This window comes from Eublepharis macularius, chromosome 5, assembly GCF_028583425.1.
Source record: "Eublepharis macularius isolate TG4126 chromosome 5, MPM_Emac_v1.0, whole genome shotgun sequence".
Taxonomy (NCBI): Eukaryota; Metazoa; Chordata; class Lepidosauria; order Squamata; family Eublepharidae; genus Eublepharis; species Eublepharis macularius.
The window spans coordinates 85,474,320-85,488,716 of NC_072794.1; the positions used below are offsets into that span (position 1 = coordinate 85,474,320).

At 40.1% G+C, this 14,397-nt stretch overlaps 1 protein-coding gene across 1 annotated transcript in view; it reads left to right on the forward strand.

The window, feature by feature from the left end:
• The window catches only part of GLIS1 (GLIS family zinc finger 1), a 398,945-nt gene extending 391,511 nt beyond the window's left edge, over nucleotides 1-7,434 (forward strand). The window contains exons 9-10 of the mRNA XM_054980758.1: nucleotides 2,971-3,138; nucleotides 6,801-7,434. Of these exons, the coding sequence (XP_054836733.1) occupies nucleotides 2,971-3,138; nucleotides 6,801-6,940 (308 nt within the window). The 3' untranslated portion in view covers nucleotides 6,941-7,434. The remainder of the gene's footprint in view (nucleotides 1-2,970; nucleotides 3,139-6,800) is intronic.
• Nucleotides 7,435-14,397: the final 6,963 nt, after the last annotated feature.

A 14,397-nucleotide genomic window follows, 5' to 3' on the forward strand; every position in this document is an offset into this window, starting at 1 on the left:
GGTGTTTTATCTAGAGCTCTAGTATTGTGTCATAAACTACAATTATTGCAGTAGATCCAGGACTGTATTCACACACTGCTCTTCGTTTATTGTTGCACTCTGAGAGCGGAACCACAAGTGACAAAAGGCACAGGTTGGACACTTGCCAGCTTCCCTCAAGTTTTGATGGGAAATGTAGGCAGCTTGGCGGAATGTTGGACAAGTGACAGTTGAAAAGTCCATTGGACAGCAGTCAGAGAGCCAAGGTGCAAGGCTAGGATGCCTACATTTCCTATCAAAACTTGAGGGAAACTGACAAGTGTCCAACCTGTGCCTTTTGTCACTTGTGGTTCCGCTCTGAGGCTTGGTTTCCACTGTATAGGAGTGTGTTACATCAATCTGCAGTAAAGATAAACTGGCACCGGGAAAGTCTGCACTGCTTTTCCCTGTCTCTTTGACACTGGGGAGAAACAGCCCAGTGGCTCGCCCTCCCGGTGAGAGGGGGGGGGGAATTTTCCCTCCCTTTCACATTGGGAAAGTCTGCGCCACCAGGCTGCTGCTTCTCCCCAATGTCAAAGAGACAGGGGATCTTTAAAGAGCCAGGTAAGTGGGCTTGAGTGGAGGGTAAACCCGAAGCAGGAAATCCCAATATTTTCAGCCTGCACACCCTTAATTAGCTTTTGTGAGTCACTGCTCACTTCTTCAGATGTGGAAATCAAACTTAGAATGTTTCTTATGGGGCAGGTTGGGGAGGGTGAGGATAAGGATGAATACTGTCATGAGTCTTTCAAGTGCAATTTCACTATGTGGAAAAAGAAAACGTGAGAATGATTCTCAGGTTGATTTTCATAAATATCTGAAGAAGTCAGCACTGACTCACAAAAGCTCATCTTGCAACAAATGTACTAGTCTTTAAGGTGCTGCTGGGTGTCTGCTTTATTTTGCAGCAACGGACTAGCACAGCTACCTTTTTTCAATCAGCATGAATATATCCATTTTTATACAGCATGAATATATCCATTTGTATACTCTGATTTTTGTGGCCCTTTCAGCTAACGGGATTAGATGGTCTTGGACAACTGTTTTTTATTGTTAATTTATTTTGATTGTAATCAAAATGTATTACACGTTTTTTGTTTTTGGATTCTACAGAGGCTAGAAATCAATGCATTTAGACTGGAGTAACTTTGTACAGGATTATACTGCAAATCTCTCCACCTACCTGCTGCAATCTTGTTGGCATAGAGAAGGCTAACATGTGCCCAGGATGGGATGCAGACCCTAGCACATGTTCTCAGATATATTTATATTTGTATATCAAATAGTTAGGAAGAAGTATTAATAACTTTACCTGCAGAGTAATTTAGTTTGATATTTAGAATCCATGTTTGACTGACTGCTTGAATTGTTGCTTCTAAGCGAGAAACAATACAAATTACTTTGTATGTTTTGTATGTTTGTAGACTGAAATAATTTTTTTAAAAAGGAGGCGCGCGCAAAACTTTAATGATAGTTGTTATTTCGGCTCACAAAGTAGATTTTTAGCTCACAACACTGCACAGCTTAGAGGGAACATTGGCCTCACCCACATGCCTATGCCTGGTCACATGCTAGAACTCTGTAAACACTCAGAAGCTAACCACCTTTCCCCATTGGCTGGTGGATGGAAAACCTGTTTAGAGTGGTAGCAGCCCAAATAGGAGAAACTGAGGGATCAGAGGGAAGGCAGAACACAGACATACACGCACTCCAGATCCATAACAGCATCTCTAGCTATATGGAGAATCAGCCCCACAATTGCCCCCCCCCAGTCGGAATAAGAGGCAGACGCAAGGCTTGGGTAATAAAGGGCCATTTTTATTTAGGCAACAACATGAACTGCAACAACTAAAAAACCCTGGCAAGGGCCTAACCAGCGGTACAGGTCAAGCCCTGGGGTCACTCCCCTGGACCCCGCCTTGACCTGTCTGGGCGAGACCTGCTGCCCCGGATGCGAGCCATCCACATGCATGGCTGGGATCCGGCCGGCCTGGCAGATGGTGTCCCCCTTAAAGCTCCAAGCACCGCAGAGCATGAAGGAAGGACTTGTCCAGGAGATCCCACCAGGCAGCCTGCCCTCTCAACTGGCCGCCGCAAAGCATGCCAGCCGATCCTGACAGGCCCCTAATATCCCCACCAATGGGGATGTGCCAAGGGTACTCACCGTCCCGCTAACGTCCCCCCAACTAAATCCTGCCAACGCTAAGGCCAAGCCTCTGCTCAGGCCTTTGCGCCAAAAGGTGGCCCCCATCACCTTGGTAGAGGTTGGCCAAGCAGGCCTTAATCCTGAGATGGGGAAGATAAATGTCCAACCCATTCCCCCAAGCTAACTGAACTATCTCCAACCAAATAGTTAAGATGCCAGGCCACGGCTTGCTAATCCACTGCACGGCAGCCTGCGCCTGCAAAACAAGGGGCCATACCCTTTACAAGCCCAGGTCATTACCTCACAGGTGAATGACCAATATGTCAGGCGGAGGACCACTCCTCCCCTCAAACAGCAAAGGCAGCAGCCCTGGCCACCTTAGGCCTCGTCGGCCCTGCCACTCAACCGTGGCCCACTCGCTTAGCTCAAGCTGGGACCCAATGGGCATCCTCTTGGCTTGGTGGGCCACCCAAAAAACCATGCTGTGTCCACATATAAGGATCTGCAGCCTTCCTGGCGAAACACAGCACCTGAAGAAAAAACAAGTCAGTTGAGGTTCCCTTCACCCAGTGGGCGAATGTAGACCGATAAGCCTTGAACCTCCATCGGCCCACCCATTCAGGAATCCAAATGAAGCATTGTATGTAAACTATCCCATAAAATAAAGTAAAAATATCGTGAGATTTAGAAACTGAAGGTCTCAGAGCTGCTTATAAATGCTTAGTAATCTCAGTGAAACAATTTCAGCATGGGAAGTGAAATACAGTCTGCCGTGGCTAAAATGGTGTATACAATATCTGTTTCAGGATATCAAGGCAGCTTTCACTCTATACAGAACTGTTTCCATTATGGGGACTGCTACAGGGCAATGGATTCATCTGTAAACAATGATGCACTTTCAGGGGAATCCCATTGCTTCAGCCCTCTGCGGCAAAATGGCTATCATATCCTCAGTGCACCTGAAGCTTCAACAGGTAATTTATTCAGACTGTTCTTGCTTTGCTCTCTCCCGAGTTATTACACATATATTAAAAATTGATTTTTATAAACAACTCAGACTGGGGCACTGATTTCTTGTGCAATACAGAGTTTAGCACTCAGATTTTGTGTTTTGTGTTTGGGTTCTCTTATTCTGAACTTTATCTGAAGCTAGAATTCACAGTATACAAGTCAAGCTAACAGTTACATGAAATGTATGGACTCTGATGCATCTCCTGGCAACATCTAGTTAAATCAAATGTATGACATGACATAATTTGCAAACAAGTCATTAGAGTGCTTCAACATTGCCCTCTCAACTAGATGTCAGTAAAGGATGCAGAGAAGAGCTGTGGCCACGTATTTCAGACAATACTTAGTTCGGTAGCTGATATGCTTACTTGTATGGCTAAAAGACAAGCTTGCATCTCTTAGAAATATAAAAACAAAATTAAGATCTTTTAGGGTTTTTCATGACCCTTACAATTGAGAAAGATTTAATTTCTATATTGAAGTTTGCAAAAATGTAATTAATTGTTGTGGAAACGTTGATTTTATAAAATATTAATCATATACCATAGGAAAATGTTGCAAATTCATGTTATCTTGCACCAGAGTACACTGCAGTTTGGGGTGCACTGTTTCAAAGTAACTGCAATTTTTAAAATAACTTAAAATTATGTAAATATAATTTTAAAATATTTACATAATTTTAAATATTTTAAAAATTGTAGTCATTTTGATGCACTGTCCATGACAGTTTCCTCCAGCTTTAAAAATGAATGTTTTAAAACTGAAGTTGTAAAATTGAGTATTTTCTCATTTCCCTCTATTTTACTTTGACAAAACCATTGCTGGCAGTCACATTGCTTGCCTAAGAATTTTTTTAATTGGAGTGAAAGCTCAAAAGACAAATAATCTCAATATTAAATGCATCATTTAGTCCAGACCACTTTGCACCATCCTAACAAGTAAGCAGTTTATTTAGGCTAAGAACTTGTTCACAGTAAGATATATCTGAGCACTAATAAATTTGCCCTTTCTCCTACCTCCCTTGCATTGTCACCTCTTTTGAAAACCTGTCTTCTCTATAGATATAACTTAGTTATGAGTTTCATGCAAATTCAGTGCTGAGTTAAAGCTGATTCAACTAGCAGTTGACTTAGATTGAAAATATCTGAGTTACAGAGGGGCAAGTCTTGACTGTACATTGATAACAGGGCTGTTGTCATGGAGAAGACTTGTGTGAGAAGTAATTCAAGAACCTGGTAAGTAATGAGCTGTGAGAAACTGGGGAGCAGATTGAAAGGTGGGCAGAACTTGTTAGGAATGTTTCATTTAACAAGCGATGTCAATTGCTTAGAAGACTGTAAATAGGGGCTCAGCTCAGCTTTAACTTCTGCACATCTTCAAGGATGGATGTATGCTGCATATGGCCTTAAATAATTAAGTGCAACACTGATATTCACAAATTAGCCTCTGTACTCATAAGAAAATACAGACTAAAGCTAGCCTTGCCACTTGGCATTGTTCATTCAGAGAAAGGGTTTGAGGTCTCAGTTTGTGGGCAGATACAGTACCTGAAGTATATGTGACGCAAATTAGTGCATAGGAAAATGTTTAATTTTCTCTTAGGTGTAGTCCTCTGCCATTCTGATGTTGCTAAAGCATCCTTTCTTTGTGTTAACATCAAATTTCAAGTTTGCATTGGCAGACTGCAGTATTTTAAGAATAGCCTAAATAAACTTTATAAAAGAAATCACAGAATAATACTGGAGCAGGAAACCCATTGATATTCTCTGTTTGGGGGTTAAAATACCATGCAGTATTTCAATTCAGAAATTTTTGTTTCTAGAAAGTTTAGGTAGGGAAATTTTAGAGTCTTGTGGCCTCCTCTTTAAATTTATAAACATATATAAACTTGCAAAGCTGCAAAATACATAAATATATACCAACATCACATTCCAGTGAGGATGGGAAAAAGAAAAGGAGTAGTATATAAACTCTGCTAGGCACATAATAAAACCTCTTGCTGCATATTAGTTAATCCATGAGCATGAGTCCAGTAGCTAATAAATGAATGCCATTGTTCTATAAATGTGTCTTGCCTGTATGAGGCAAATATTCAGAGCATACCATCTATGTAAATATCTTCTAAATTCTGTATGCAAAATAGAGCTAGTGGCTTTAGCAAAACTCATCAGGGCTAAGTTTAAGCTTGTTTTTCTTGGTTTTATGGAACCATCAATATAAAATGCAATCTCATCTACCAGGAATGCAAAACATGACACAGTGCTGAACTATGAATTCTATTAACAGCCAATAATTTTTTGTTCCAAGCGTTCAACGATTTATGCTATATGGAACTCCTGAGATGTTTGTCTTAATGTTTCATTGTGCATGAATCATCTTTCCAGGAGTCAAAAGGGACTGGTTGGGGTAGGGGAATCTAGGAAAGATTTGTATCTGCCAGCACCTTCCACTGATAGTTCTCCAAAAAAGTTTGAGAATGGATAATAATCTCTGACGCTCTAATTGCATAGGGGAACAGGAAAGTGACATTCCATTTAATTAATTAATTAAGCTGTTTATACTCCCATTTTCTCCCCATTGAGGACTCAAAGACATTTATAATATCATTCTGTCCTCCATTATATTCTGTCAACAACAAGCCTGTGGGATAGGTTAGGCTGAGTATGGGATTGGCCCAGCAAGCTTCCATGGCAGAGTGGGGATGTTCAGGTATTAGTCTGTCTCTCAGATATTAATCTGTTACTCCGACCACTGCACCATGCTGGCTATTTCTTTTACAGCTGCTCATGTGGCTGAACAAGACATGATTTTAAACTGAAAAATGACTTTCCTTATATGTGTAAGTGGCTGAAACCTGAGCTGTTGCATAATTACAGTGAATACTCATACATCAAGATCCTATTGTGACAGTGGAAATTGGTGCAACTTTATATATGAGTACTGGGAACTTTTTTTAACAAGAACAAAAAAAGCACTGCCTACCAGTATGGCTATCAAAACATATTAACTGGACATCACCAATAAGTCTGTGTGCAGGCGTTTGATGATATATCTTCAAAGCAAATTATCATAACCTTTAATGATGATTTGGTTTTTAATTATGATATCGTGCAACGTAAAGCAAGCATGGATGTCTATTTTTTCACAGTGGCACATGTTGGAAAGCTACTGTAATTTTTTCACTTGTTATGAAGCAATCTTACAGTACAATCCTAAACAGAGTTACTCCAGCCTAAGCCCATTGAAATCACTCTGCTTAGAAGTAACTGCATTGAAGTAACTCTGCTTAGGGTTGAAATCTAAGCATATTGAAAGCAATTGGCTTAGACTGAAGTAACTCTGCTTAGGATTGCTCTATTAGTTTTGTAACTGTACTTCCAAACAACAATTGACAGCTCAGTTGTACATCTTTTTTACCACAGGAGAGACAATTGTAAGGAGACAAAGAGCAGAAAGGGGCAGAGCTAAGGAGTCCCTACGAGAGCTAAGGAGTTGCATTAAAAAACAAACAATAAGAGGGGGGAAATCATCTAATTTAGAATAATTTGCAGTTTGAGTTTTGGACTCAGATGGTATATGCCACTTTATAGTATTAATCAGTCTTCTGTTTTTGCCATATTTTCAGGCTATGAAGTTATATCTGAAGCACATTGTATCTCAGAAGAAGTAGTCATCAGTGGGACAGAGGAGAATAATGGATTCCTCCAAAATGGCACCTTTGATCACTGTTTTAATCACATTCCTCCCATCTATACGGATACCTAAACTGGCTTGAACCTTTTCTTTACCATGCTTGTAATGCTTTTTGTATTCACAGAATTGTTGTTCAACTATTTTTACTGTATTTAGTCTGCAACATTGTATGTGTTCATTTCAATAACTTTCACATTTACCAACCCATTTTATAAAGGACTATACTGTATAATTATTGGAACCTATGCTTTTGCTGTGGCACTTTGAAAATGATTCTCTTAAGGGAAAAGGAAGAGCAACTGAAACTGCTTGGTGTGTAAGTCCTTTTTAGTAAAATATAAATCTAAATTATATAATGTGTTTGTAAAGATTTTTTCCCTCTGAAAAGTATGTTTTCAATTTAAGAATGCTGGTTCCTTTAATCACAGTTAATCCGTTGGAAGTTTTCTTGACTATAAAAGGACTTCTTTTAAAAGTCACAGACCTCATGTATATAAATGGTTTCACTTGCTGATCTGGTTTTATATTTTCAGTTTTACAAAAAAGCATTAAAAACTGGAAACAAATCTATTGTCTTTTTAAAAAACTTCTCTTCCTTTCTGGTAAATTTTATCCTCAATGATAGAGCCTGTACAGTAGAACTTCAAAATGATAGATGCGGCAGTTTTATGTAACCACCGAAAGCTGCCACTTTGAAAGTTAGTCACCTGCATCCCCACCCCTTCCAGTAAGTTCTCAGACAACTCTTCTTTCTCTAAAGGTGGTATAACTGATTTATGATAGTTTCTTATATTATCACATCCTCACAAACAGCACATGTTGACATGATACTAAAGGAGGCTAGTGTTACTGGATCCAGAGATCGAGAGAGAATTGCCCAAACTCCAGACATTACTGGAGTGGAACCCTTCCCCTTTAATCATCTGTTTAGATGAAGGGGAGACTTAACAAGATTTCTAGACGGTGGCATTCTGTTACCTCCATGGATTCTACATATGGATGAGCATGTCTGCCACCAGGAATGAGGCAGGGGGTGTATAACACATCATCGGAGTGATCCATGCACAGAAACAAGTGTTTGCTCACAAACTACTCCTTGCTTGATGTGGCACATGTTAAGTATTTTTAATTGGGTCCACCTTATCTACTGGCATATTTTGAATGAAAAGGTACCCAAGCATCCAAACAACACATACTTAAAGTATATAGATGATTTTATATTCTTAAATCTCTTATGCTGCATCAACAGTGTCTTTTGTAAAAGCAATCAAATTTAAGAAAAGAACATGTAACATGCCTATAGGTCCAGAAGATTTAAAACTTCAACAATAAGCCATGACTATATCCCCCTCTAGTGGCTAACTAAAATGTAAGGATACTTTTACAATCCAGTGTGAGAGGATAGAACAAACCTGTCCCCAGAAATCGGTGACAGTTTATAACGTTGGGACAGTTTGCACAATTTAGGATTTTTATAGTTCATCTTCTACTTTTCAAATCTACTGATTGCCGATAACATTTGTCGATCCTTATTTTTAGTGCAAGCATCATTTTAAAGAAACATTACACTGCTTATAAGTTAAAGCAGTGAACTAACTGAACTAAAGGACATACAAATGGAGGGGCAGACTTCTATGCACCTATAACTAAATAAATGAAAAATAGCATGCTGAAACAATGCAATTCTCCAGCTCAGTGTACCAGCCTAGGGCTGCCAATTTGGGGTTGGGAAATCCCTGGAGATTTAGGGGCAGAGTCTAGGAAGGGGAGGGAGCTCAGCAGGGATGTAGTGCCATAGGCTGTCCTCCCTCCCCCAGTTGTTTTTTTCCCAAGGGAACTAACCTCTGTAGTTTGGAGATCAATTGTAATTCTGAAAGAACTCCAGCCCCAACCTGGAGGCTGACAACCTTCCGGCAGCCCCACTTTGTGGTAGGGTAACCCTAGTAAAAAGTAATTTATTTCCATATTAGTTATAACTTGACAGAATCTAATTTCTCCTAATTGGAGACAAATCCAATGTATGGCCTTTCTCCCTTCCTGCTTCTCCACCCAAAAAAGTGTATCTGTGCTGTAGCATAGTTGTTAAGTGGCTGGGATGCAAATCTACACTTGGCTGGTTCGACTCCCACTACTGCCATGAGCTCTGCAGACAGTCTTGAGTAAACTACTACTCTCAGCCCCAGGTCTCCAGCTGTATAGGGGGAATAATAATAACACTGAGTTTGTTCACTGCTTTGAGTGGGTACTAATCTGTCTAGAAGCACACTGTTATTTATTCCACATTTCTTTTAGCCCTGGCTGGCTGACAGGTGGGAGCAGCTTACTTTCCTCTGATTGAATGGCCTAGCTGGGTTTTTTTAATTTGTAGCCAGAGGGTGAGAAACAGAATAGTTAGGGGTGCAGAAGCCCAGGCCATGGTGCAACCTTGGCCTCAGACAGAGAGTTGGGAGTTGAACACCACCCTCTTCCACCTCCTCTCCCCTAGCTCTACTCCCTTATAAACTGGGAGCCAAAACTGACCTGTCTTCACTGATCTGCTCCCTCATACCCTTTGAAGGCCCTAAGCAGGCCTGGAATATGGCCAGTGGCCTCCCTCTACTCAGAAATCCGATACGTGTATTGCTTGGAGGGACCAATAGCACCCTCTGAGCAATCTCTCCCCCCCAATCACTCCTCTGTTCCCCCCGCCTCCTCCCCCCCCACCAGCATGGAGCTTCTCAACAGCTCATTATCAGACAGCTGGTTGTCAAAGGGCCAGCTGTCACCAGCTGTCTGATTCTTAAAGGGCCAGCCACCATTGATCAGTTTGAGAATTTCAAGATACAATAACGGTATTTTTATCTGTACATTCATTTCTTCTGCTGCAGTTTTGAATCTAAAACAAATGGTTTAGATTTAAAGCATCCATGTTCAAAGTGTAAAATTATCTTCAGTACTGAACTATTTTCAACTGCAGGTTGACCTCTCTCCTCTTGACCACAATCCAACAAGAGGCATCCTTTAGCTCCATTTGGTTTCAGTGAGATTTGGATCTTTGAAAGTGCGGGTGGGACTGAAGTCCCTCCTCTCTCTGTGATTATTTTTAAAAATTTAAAAATCAGAAGCCTGTTATAATTATTCTTTCTAATCCAGGCTTTTATTAAACACGCACCTGAAAGTTTGTATTTTCCTTCCTTGTTAAAGATTGTCAAGCTTGTTTCTATTTAAAAAGAATACATAGTAATAATATATTAAATCCAGATAGTAGAGCAAACTGTTATTAATTAGAAGTATAATAGTTTTAAAGTCCTTGTGTTGTCTTAGTTTTGTAAGAGCTGCTACATCCTGCTTCAATTATTTGCTTTGTGATACATAATTTAATAAACCAGTGTAGTTATCTTAAGACCTGATCCTATTGTTCCAGCTAGAGGCTAAATCTATGCCATTAACAACTATATGACATTCAGCACTGAAATGTATTGCTAGGGAAAGAAAGACCTCTTGAATTTCTACCTGCCGTGGAATAGTGCCTCAGTCTGTACAGTGGTGGCCGTTTTTGCACTCCTCTAGTAAACACCTTTCCAAAAAAGATTATTCTAGTGCTAAGACCCAAATTCAGATATTCCCCTCTGCCAAAGCCAAAGGAAATGCAGGAGCTAACTCAAATATGCACCAGCCATAACTACTGGGAGCGGACAGGTAGACAACATAAATCAATTCACTTAAAAATATATGAACAGAACAATATTTCTATTTGAGGTTAGTGAGAAATAGTTTTTCAAGCCATTTTTTGCAGTGAGACTACCATGGTTGAAATAATATTTTTGCTCAATGTGCTTTACATATATTGTCTCAGCATTCTTTATCTATCTATTTAGAGACATTTATATTATTTTTCTCTGCAGCTGGATTCAATTATTTATTTATTTATTTATTTATTTATTTATTTATTTATTCAATTTATATACCGCCCATCCCCAGGGGCTCTGGGCGGTGAACAGTTAAAATCGATAAAAACAAGAACTAAAATCAATATACAAATAATAAAACAAATTAACAAAGTGCAGTGGTGGGCAGAACCCTCCCCCACCCCAAAGGTGGGAGGCCGACATGGCACCGCCCCCTTCAATCACCGAACGCCTGGCGGAACAGCTCTGTCTTACAGGCCCGGCGGAACGATAATATGTCCCGCTGGGCCCGGGTTTCCATTGACAGAGCGTTCCACCAGGCTGGGGCCAGGACTGAAAAGGCCCTGGCCCTGGTTGAAGCGAGGCGGGCTTCCTTAGGGCTGGGGACCACTAGTAAATATTTATTCGCTGATCGAAGCGATCTCTGGGGAACGTACAGGGAGAGGCGGTCCCGAAGATATGCCGGTCCCAACCCGCTCAGGGCTTTAAAGGTAAGAACCAACACTTTGAACCTGATTCGGAATTCAACCGGAAGCCAGTGCAGCTGGCGCAGGACAGGTGTGATGTGTGACTGGTAAGGTATACCAGTCAGGACCCGTGCCGCCGCATTCTGGACCAGTTGTAGTTTCCGGATCAGGCCCAGGGGTAGCCCAGCGTAGAGTGAGTTACAGTAATCTAGCCTATAATAAAAGCAATACACAGTTAAATCCATAAAACTAACAAAAAAGTAATCAAAAATAAACCAGCAGTGTTAAAATCATCCTGTATAATTCCACTTTGCACCACTTAGAGAATCTCAGCCAACAGGAAGGCTAATTAAATAGCCTTCGTCTTTGGTCAAGAAAAACTTTGGTCAAGACCCTCTGAACTCTTGACTCAGAATATGTGCATAAAAAGGTGAGGGGGTGATATTCTGATCTGCTCTAAAAATTGTAACTGTTGACCTGTTTCTTGTACAGGGCTAAACTGCAAGAAGACTGCTAACTTGCCTTCTGAAACAAACTGCTTCTGCAGAAACCACAAACATGTTTTCTCTAACACTGTTATTTCCCACTAAGCTAACTGGCCAAGAAAACACGTGTCTGTATGTAATCATGAAATGGCCTAAAACTTGTACGATCTCTCTGCTTCAGGACAGAGTCTTCTGGATGCAGGGTGTTACTGTGGAGGGCTGACCTCTCTCCCAACAGCTGTTTAATCTTTCAAACACATGAAGAGTGTTTCTGGCAGACTTAAGCCAAATACAGTGCAGAAGCCTAGTTTCTTCAACAAAACCTTCCTAGGAACATAAGGAAGGTTATTCCATAAAATTGGATCACCACTAAAAAAGCTTCCAATCTAGAAGTTACCATCCTAACTACCCTTCAAGATGGACTAACCAATAGGTGTTGGTCTGAGGAGTAAAATGGGGTTGATACTGCGAGAGCTAATCAACATCCATTAGGGAAAGCAGTCAGAAACTATTCCCAAAAGGGATAGATTGCTATCCAGGCACTTATACTACCTGTACTATTCTACCTTGGATCTGATCAGAGAAATTTTACCAGAAAAAATCAAGCAAAAGTGTCACAACTAATCACCAATTCCCTCTCATTTGGAGAAGTTGGGGGAATAGTCCAGCCCCACACATCTAGAGTCGGGATTTGCAAAAAAGCATTAACTAACTGTAGGCCTTCTAACAACAGAGAAACCCTTAGAACAAAAGAAGGTATGTACAGGCAGTAGAAACACACAACACAAGGCGGAGAAACACAAAAAGCGTTCCATAGCGTCTGAATAATTGGGACCCAACTGAATCTTTCTTCTGAGTATGAATTATTCTAATCAGTTAAGTTGGTACCCTTGCAGGGAGGGGGCAAGCCCACAATCCATGCTTTCAACAGATAACTGTCAGACCATGACACATAAGTAAATCCCTTTCAAGACTACCAGGCACCTATTTGGTACAAAAGATTCAATCTAGTGTAAGACTCTTTTTGTATGTATGTATGTATGTATGTATGTTACTTCATTTATACCCCACCTTTCTCCCCAATGGGGACCCAAAGCATCTTACATCATTCTCCTCCAGTTTTTCCTCACAATAAACCCTGTGAGGTAGGTTTGGCTGAGAGTTTGTGATTGGCATATGGGCCATAACAACCTGGGACAGACTGATGGATGCCATGGCAATCATAAAATCCAGGCTTGAACCTAAGGGAGCCTCTGAATGAATACTGAAGTCTCCCAAGACAATCAGCATGAAGTCTCTCACAAGGCTAGGTACTACCTCAGCCAGCTCAGACAAAGCCTCTACTGGTGAGCTAGGTACACAGTACACCAAAGGAAGGTCCACTATGTTCCTGTTATCTAACACAAGGAACATACGAATTAAGGCTGACAATAGTTTGCAACAGAAATATGCAGAATGAGAAAGACAGGGAGACTGATGGCTTCCCCTACCACTGTCCTCTAGTTCAGGACTGGTGCTGGACCATATACATTGCTGGATAGACACACAGAATGGGAATCATCTAGACAGTTTCAGTCATATGTAACAGATCTTATCCTCCACCAAGAAAGATATACAGGAGAGAAATCTTATTTATTTATTTATTAAGAATTTTATATAAAGGAAATAAGAAAAAACAAAAAAAGACAACTACCCAAAGAATAACAAAACAAAGGATGACAAAAAACAAACAATGCAACAACAAAAAGATACTGTATAAGCTAAAAAGAGGCTTCTGATCTTCTCCACAACAAATATAATTATCAAATTTTCTCTTATTCTACGTTACAAAGAAAAGCTCTCTTCATTTTTGAAAGGTTCAAATTCCTTATTCCACAAACTCACAGATCATCAAATCATTATTCTCTGTTTCATGCAAAAAGTCTATAAGGTGTTTTCAATCAACAATAAACAAACTTATTGTCTTTTCTCTAATCAATAAATTTTGCTATCATTGCAAATTCTAACACTTTCACCAAACCATTCCTCTATTGTAGATTCTTCCATTTTTGTGCATATAATATTCTCACTGCCATTGTCATATAGAAAAACAAAGTTCTATGATTTCTTTCCTACATCCATTAATCCCAAAAGAAAAGACTCTGGTTTCAGTTGTAAACTAATCTTTTAAATCTTCTGTATTAATAGCTGTATTTGTAGCCAAAATCTTTTTTGCTTTCTTATATGTCCATCACATATGGTAAAATGTTCCTTCATGTTGTTCACATTTTAAACATAGACTTGAAGTATCTTTGTACGTTTTAGCAAGTTTCTCAGGAGTCATATACCCACGATACATCATCTTATAAAGCCTCTCTTTAAAAATAGAGCTTGATGTAAATTTCAGCTCTTTGGACCACATGCTTTCCCATTGTTCCACTAATATGTCATATTCAAAAATTTTAGCCCATTTAATCATAGATTCTTTCATTTGCTCTTCCATTGTCTCAAATTTCAACAAACGTTTATACATTTTGGGGCCAGCTTGAGGGGTGGATGACGAGGGGCAAGACAACAGCAGACAGAGACGTCAAATGGAGTTTAAAAGGCCACAACTTTATTGAATACAGTTTTAAAGAGAATCGGAGCCTCATGGGGCTCAGATCCAAGCATTGACTGACTTGCCTGCCAGCTGATGATCCCACATCTCC